The sequence below is a fragment of the Gymnoscopelus microlampas genome (genome assembly GCF_963454915.1).
Source record: "Gymnoscopelus microlampas genome assembly, chromosome: 19".
NCBI classification, from domain to species: Eukaryota; Metazoa; Chordata; class Actinopteri; order Myctophiformes; family Myctophidae; genus Gymnoscopelus; species Gymnoscopelus microlampas.
Window position 1 is genome coordinate 9,443,469 of NC_139956.1, and position 8,077 is coordinate 9,451,545.

Consider the following 8,077-nt stretch of genomic DNA (forward strand, 5'->3'; position numbering starts at 1 on the left):
GTGTGTGTGTGTGTGTGTGTGTGTGTGTGTGTGTGTGTGTGTGTGTGTGTGTGTGTGTGTGTGTGTGTGTATATAAGGGGACAGAAGGTCAAGTATTATGACATATCAAAATACCTTACTACGTCACAAAGTGCAGAGAGAGAGAGCTGTGTGTGTGTGAGAGAGAATGAGAGAGACAGAGAGAGATAAAGAGGGAGAGAGTTGAGAGAGCCAGAAATAGTAAAACATGCAGAGTGGGAATGAGAGAGAGAGAGAGAGAGAGGTTGCTTGCTTGCCCGGTGTAAATTCCATGCCTTGAATCCCCTCCAAACTCTCACACCCTCTGCAGGCTATTGGACGTGAGAGGGCAACGTGGACTCTGATTGGTCGACAGCAGCACAGTTTAAATCCCCCTCCGACACGAGCCTCTAGAGCGCGTTTCCTTCATAGTGGTCGACAGGTCGAGAGGTGATCCACCTTGATTGTTTAAAGGGCTCGAGCTAACTTTCGGAGTGTCTTAACACCTTGGAGACAGGCAGGAAAATCAGCAGAGAAAAGCAAAAACTAAGACAACATAAGAAAAGTAAGTTATACACTGTGTGTGTGTGTGTGTGTGTGTGTGTGTGTGTGTGTGTGTGTGTGTGTGTGTGTGTGTGTGTGTGTGTGTGTGTGTGTGTGTGTGTGTGTGTGTGTTTTCTGTTATGAATTATTATCATGGGACTGACCTTTATCTGAATGACCCAGTACATACATGCGTGAGCACATACATTAACTACATTCACAACACTGACAAAGTGTGTGCAATTAATGTAAGTCTGGAGAGATGATGAATTTAAATCAGACTAAAGCTAAGTTTCACATAATAAAGAAGCGAAATATACTGTTAGTATTAGTACACACACTGTTATCCATAGGAATCAGATTTTAACGGTATGACTTTGTACGGCATATCAGACATATAGCACATAGGCACATATCAGAGAAAACACTATTATGAAACAAAGAACCTGCATGTGTATGTGTTTTGCACACATGCATATACACGTGCACAAACATGCATTGTTTTGACCGTCAACAACAGGGCAGGAGGATCACATGGTGTGGGGTGGGGGGGGGGTGGGGGGGCTTAATGCAGTCACCTCCACCATATCTTGAGGTCAGTAGGATAGATAGATTTAGTTGTTTGTTTTGTACTTAAAGGTGTGTGTGTGTGTGTGTGTGTGTGTGTGTGTGTGTGTGTGTGTGTGTGTGTGTGTGTGTGTGTGTGTGTGTGTGTGTGTGTGTGTGTGTGTGTGTGTGTGTGTGTGTGTGTGTGTGTGTGTGTGTGTGTGTGTGTATATAATTGTCCAGGTCCTCACAAGAGAAAGGTTGTTTTATGGTTAAAGAATATTTTTAGGAGTTCACCTTCCAAGTTATGCTTCCAATTAGGAAAAGATTGAGGTTAGGGTTAAGATTAGGCATTTAGAAGTTATGTAGGGGTTAGGGTAGAGTTATGCCTGATTTAGTACTCAGTTGCAGGCAGGTGTCACACACTGAAGAGCCAACGTGTGTGTGTGTGTGTGTGTACTGTGTGGTGGTGGTGGTGGTGGTTATCTGATACAGTATGTCCTGATGCGTTTACACACCACTCTTCAACTCAATTCAACTCAACTTTATCGTCACATCACAGGTTTATGGTCGTAAAACGTGGGGGAAGTTCTTTGTCGTACAAGTTCCGTCATTGCACTTTCAAGAAAGGTATTAAGATGCATGATATATACATGCATAAGGTGTATTTATGGTTGAAAATAGCAGTGGGATGAGGCAGCTGACAGCAGCGAATGTAATGACTATTATGTACACAAAATCAATAAAAGGAGGCAAGTAAAAGTATCCGATGATAACAACCTTGACAGAGTATAGAGGTCATACATGGGTCTGTTTTCAATGCAGGCTTATTGCGAGACCCTCTCACGTTTAGTTGGTTTTACTATTTGTTTTAATTATTGTATTGCCGGTTGTGCTGTTGAAGATGGTTCACAGTGTGTGGATTTGGCCTTTGGTATATAATATATAACCTCACTCACTCCTTGGCTTGAATACCCCTTATGTTTGGCTGGGAGATATCAAATATTTATGCTCTTATCCAAAGTGACCTACAAGTTCAAGCACACAGCAAACTCCTGCGTGTTCACTTAAGGGAAGACAAATAAACAAAAACAAACAGAGGATTTTCATGTCACTCACACGTCAACATTGTGTCTCTGTCCTATTTTTATCTGTGGTTTAGCTCGCTGCTCACTTTTGTTTCTCTAGTCGTGCTCTTGATTTGTTCGGCCTGAACAGCCTGGCGCAAGCTACTGTGCAGAGTATCGCCAACGCACCCCCAAAAAACTACAGCCGCTTGTTGTTCACAGACAGACAAGGCCAGCTTATGGGGTGATGTCGGGTTGGCATGTGTCAGCGTCTTAATGCTGAGTAGTGTAACACAGTCAGCGATAAAACAAACACGCAGGATTTCGCTGTGCTTCAATTCATACACCAACTGTATAAACTTAACAATGTCAAGTTCACAACAGTCCTAAACCGATCAGCTCTCCACCCGGCCCCTCGAATATCCACCTTTACACAGTATAGTATTTATTCTATTAACAGCTCAGCGGCCTTGTGGTTAGAGTGTCTACGCTGAGACTGAGAGACCAGCGGTTCAATCCCCTGCCAAGTGTTATCATAAGACTATGAAACGTTTACCCAATGCCTCCCTGCTTGGCACTCAGTATCAATGGTCGGATCCCTGTGGGGTGATATAACTAGTGTCATATCCAGGTGGTGTACTTTTACATCATGTGGCATATTAGCATCATGTCCAGGGTCTGTAATTGTACATCATGTGACATTCTGAGACCTCTAAGGTCAGCCGATCAGCTGCTTCTGGCAGAGCTGCACGACCAGGAAAAAGTCCAGAGGTGATCGAGCCTTTGCTGCGGCTCTGGAATAGCCTGCTACTTAATATTAGAGCTTCCCAGTCCATAGATTTATTTTCTATCATTATTGAACACATATTTATTTTCTCTGGCTTTTTGAGCACAGCTTAATCTGACACTCCAATACCTTAGATTTCCACCTCACTGTTTTCTGCTGTGCATATTTAACTTGTATTCAATTGCTGCATGTATTTGTTGTATATCTTATTGTTGTTTCTCCTGCTGTGTTGTATAGCACTTTGGTTGCCTTCGGTCATTTAAAATTTGCTCTATAAATACAATTTTAGTTGAGTTCATACTAGCGTCATGTCCAGGGGGTGCAGCTTGTACGTCAAGCTGCCTCACGTTACAGAAACAAGAGACTAGAGGTCTCCTGACCTATGGGTCACGTGGCTTGAGAACCTTTGGTTCCCAAGGCTACTTACTAATTATATTCTAGTCCAGGGGTCTTCAACAGGGGGTCCGGGACCCCAGGGGGTCCTCAGAGTTACTACAGGGGGGCTGCCAAATCTTTGTGTGATGGGATAATTTCTTTTACATTAACCACTTGAATCCTAGCATCCCTTTTTTGAGGAGAACTTTAGACAAAAATAGCAGATCTACAAGATCACAACCCCTTGCGTTGCGAGGCATTGTGAGCTTGAAGATCAGCTATTTTCGGCAAAGAGGTTTGGTGTAGAGGGAAAAAAGATCAGGCCAAGTATTGACAGTTTAAGTAGTTAAATGTCTGAAATTACACAGTAACATGAATTCAACACTGATGATGATATAACGCTGTCAAACAAGTTTATAAAGCCATGTATGAAATCTATGAAAACGTTTAACAATCTGCAACACAATTTAATACAATATAGGGGTCGCTGCTTCATGCTTCTCTCTCTCTCTCTCTCAGCTAAGGGGTCCTTGGCCTGAAAAACGTTGAAAACCGCTGTTTTAGTCTAATTATATTATATTATGCTTTACTAATACTCTAACCATATAATCCTCTCCTCTCCTCCCCTGCAGTCCATCATGTCTGGCTCCATTCTGGTCAGTCTGTTGAGATGTGGTCGCTCCACTGTCACACGTCAAACCTTAATCACAGCCCGTTCCACTCCCGACGCTCCTACTGCAGCGACTGTACAGGTGAGCTGAGTTTGATCAATGTATGTACATTCTGTTCAGAAGATGCTATATTGATTATTCCTGGCCACTTTTCTGTCTGTCCTAGATTATGGTGACACTATTTATAGGATTGCTGCGCCATCAATTTTAAAACACCTTGATACAGTATCCACTCTGACTTAAGATGGGTAACTGGTGACAGTTATGGTACCCATCACTGTACCATTTATGGGAACGCTAGCTTATCCTCTCTCTCTGAGAGGCGTGATAAACACTGGTATCTCTTCATTTTTAAAGCCATCTCGGGTATGCTCCCGCCTTATATTTGTGGTATGTTGGAGCAGAACCCTAGCTCCTACCAGACCCGCTCAAGTGATTTCCTAACACTTAAGGTTCCATTTGCTCATACAGAGCTAGGCAAAGCAGCATTTTCTGTTAGTGCTCCATCTACTTGGAATGAGCTCCAGAAGTCCCTAAAAATTAGATCACTGCCTTCCTTGGGTCAATTTAGGGCAATGGTTTCCAACACTTTTATTTCAGACTGTAACTGCTTTAATTAATTTTCTTATGTATCTGTTTTAGTTCTGGAAAATATTTTGAGTATTCTTTGTCTTCTGATTATGTAATATATATATTTGATATGGAATTGTATATTTGTATCTATGTTGATATTATTGTTGTATCTCGGCTACATTGAAAATGAGGGCCTGCCCCTCAACTGTATTCCGAGTTGAAATAAAGGTTATGATGATGATGATTGTAGCTGACTGCGTTGACCGAATAACCTTCCTTATTATATAGTTAGCGTTTTGCAGCCTGCACTGTTTATAATCTGCTGCAGTTTTTAACCTGATTTGGAAAACAAAATGTCACTCAAACGTGTGTGTGTGTGTGTGTGTGTGTGTGTGTGTGTGTGTGTGTGTGTGTGTGTGTGTGTGTGTGTGTGTGTGTGTGTGTGTGTGTGTGTGTGTGTGTGTGTGTTGTGTAGATGTGTGTGCGGTGTCGTAGCAGTGCACCCAGGTTCGACCCAGACGGCAGTGGTAAACCGGTTACATTTGACTCGTTTGGTATCTGGGACAACAGACTGGAAGAACCCATCCTGCTGCCCTCCAGTATACGATATGGAAAACCTATTCCACAAGTATGAACGAATGAATGAATCACTGACTGATTGAACGAATTAATCATTGAGTGAGTGAGTGAGTGTGTGAGTGAAAGAATCACTGACTGAAACAAAATCGCTAAATGAATGGATGAATTAATGACTCTGTCTCTTTGTGTGTCTATCTGTCTGTGTGTGTGTGTGTGTGTGTGTGTGTGTGTGTCTCCAGGTCAGTCTGTCCAGGGTGGGCAGTGCGTGTGTCCTGGGTCAGCGGACACAGAACGAGGACAGATTGAAGATAGCCCGTATCCATGACAACCTGCTGTACTTTGCGGTGTTTGACGGACACGGTGGTACACACGCTGCAGACTTCTGTTATACATTCATGGAGAAATATATACGGTACAACTGAGTTATAATGTTATTGTTAATGCAATTAATTGTGGCGCACACCGTTTTCAGAGAACCGCTGATCCGACCAACTTTACAAGTGACATGCACTCGGCACTGGACTCCCTTGGGGTGTCAGCAATATGCAGAATATTGGTTGGACAGTTCCTTTATTGTTATGTTTGTGTGTGTGTGTGTGTGTGTGTGTGTGTGTGTGTGTGTGTGTGTGTGTGTGTGTGTGTGTGTGTGTGTGCAGAGATGCACTGGAGGAAGAGGAGAACTTGGAGAAGGTTATGATGAAGGCATTTCTGGATGTGGACAAGGCCCTACACACACACCTCAGCTACTTTCACAATGGTGAGAGAGAGAGACACACACACACACACACACACACACACACACACACACACACACACACACACGCACACGCACACGCACACGCACACACACACACAGTTCTGTGTTTATTATTATTATATTACTCTTTTCTGCAACTCTTTTCTCCGTCTCGCTCTTTCTCTCTCTCTCATTCTGTGTCTACTCGCAAATATACAATATATTGTATATCTTCATGAATGTATTACTAGAGTCTGACGGTGTGAGTGTGTGTGTTACGTCTGCTATCCCAACAGCCTCCTTCCTGACAGCGGGCACCACAGCGACCGTTGCTATACTACGAGATGGGGTGGAACTTGTTGTTGGGAGTGTTGGTGACAGCCGAGCGCTGCTATGCAGGAAGGGGCGGGCCAAGAAACTGACAATTGACCACACCCCTGACCGCAAGGATGAGAGAGAGAGGTACGCACACGCACGGGCGCACACACACACTGGTATATAGTGAGTTATATAGTACAGTTATCAATTGAAGAAAGTTACCTTAGAAAATACATGACATATAGCAATAAAGCCTGACTTACTGTATAGTTGTGCGCTGGTGCCACTCACCGGAAATAGCCAATCGGCAAGCTCACAAGGAGGCATAACTATCACTGTGTATGAGCCCCAATGCATGCTGGGAATTATCCTTAGCCACTACCTGCCCAGGACACTAAGTGGTAAATGGTGCATTTATATACTGCACCTTTATCCAAAGCGCAAAGCATTCACCCATTCATACACCGACGGCGGAGGAAACCATGCAAGGCACCAACCTGCTCATCAGGAGCATTTAGTGCGGGGTGCATGTCACTGCAATAGAACTGTTTTCCATCTGGCAGAGCTAAATCAAACTGACTCTTTATCTTTACCCTACTATGATACATGTGAAGACAGTCAATTCAAATAACAGTGTTGCATTGTGGGATAGATCACAGCACTAAAGTAGCTGTGGTTGTGTGGTGGCTAGTGTATTATGTCACTCTCTGTACCACTTACTACTTTTAAAATTGGTATTATACAAGTATCTGATTCAGAACAGCCAATAACCTGCATGTGTTTACAGCAGTAGACTGTGATGTTGAAAGCTCAAGTGCTTTTCAACGCATTAATATTACAGAGTTATTTCATTAAATGTTATATTAAAATGTATATTGCTTATTTCAGAATTAAATGATTCATAGTGAAAGGTGTTGCTACTGTGTGGTGTTTGGGAGAATAGAAGTGTCTACATAGGAACACATTATGTTGAAAGTTGAAATATAAACCTTAGAATGGAAAGCTACTGGCTCTGACTCAAGTCCCATGCACTTGTCCGCACAGCGACAGTCACCAGACCCTGCTAGTTGGACACATACCACATAAAGCACAGGGTCTCAGGTTCAATTCCAGCTGGAAACCTGTGTCCCTTCCCACTTTCTCTGAGTGATGTCATTATTCCTATTAACAACTGGTTCTCCCAGTTCAGAGATATGAAATCCTCTATTAAATAAATAAAATAATTTATATTTAAGATATTTTGTAGATATCTTAAATAATCTACCTGGGTTATTATTATATAATTATTATACATTTTAATTATAAGTATTATTATATAATTGCCACTATTCATGTTATATAAGAGATATGTTCTAAGACGTTTTTGAATGGAGGTGTATTTTGGATGCCAGAGGGTTCTTGTGATGGGATTGGATCGTAGTCGTACCAAAGCAGGATCAAGTTCAAACTTACATGAGGTTTTGTTATTTATAAACCTGCGACGCAGGGAGGAAAGTTGGCAGCTGGCAGTAGGGTCTCAGTTTAATCATGCTGTATGAGGTACTTAGAGAAGTGGTGGAAAGTTACTAAGTACCTTCACTTAGGTACTGTACTGTACTTAAGCACTTTAACTTGAATTTAGTATTTCCATTTTTTAAATTTCTATTCCACTGCATCTCATCGCAAATATTGCTACTACTCCACAACAATGATTTGACAACGTTAGTTACTAGTTACTTTGCAGCTTAGATTATTTTAGGTTAAGCTATCCAGCATTGCAGTACATAAAGTAACTAAAACCACCCCCACCTTTACCAGCTGTAACATGAAATTGATCAGGTACCCTACTAAACATATTGGACATATATATTACTGTGTACAGTAGCTATACAGGAGTTTGTTTGGG

General features: G+C 42.2%; 1 protein-coding gene across 1 annotated transcript in view; it reads left to right on the forward strand.

The window, feature by feature from the left end:
* Positions 1 to 426: 426 nt before the first annotated feature.
* The window catches only part of LOC311034760 (protein phosphatase Mn(2+)-dependent 1K-like), a 10,773-nt gene continuing 3,122 nt past the window's right edge, over positions 427 to 8,077 (forward strand). Inside the window, exons 1-6 of the mRNA XM_084042737.1 lie at positions 427 to 562; positions 3,948 to 4,067; positions 5,035 to 5,187; positions 5,378 to 5,550; positions 5,795 to 5,895; positions 6,171 to 6,336. Coding sequence (XP_083898863.1) covers positions 3,954 to 4,067; positions 5,035 to 5,187; positions 5,378 to 5,550; positions 5,795 to 5,895; positions 6,171 to 6,336 — 707 coding nt within the window. The 5' untranslated portion in view covers positions 427 to 562; positions 3,948 to 3,953. The remainder of the gene's footprint in view (positions 563 to 3,947; positions 4,068 to 5,034; positions 5,188 to 5,377; positions 5,551 to 5,794; positions 5,896 to 6,170; positions 6,337 to 8,077) is intronic.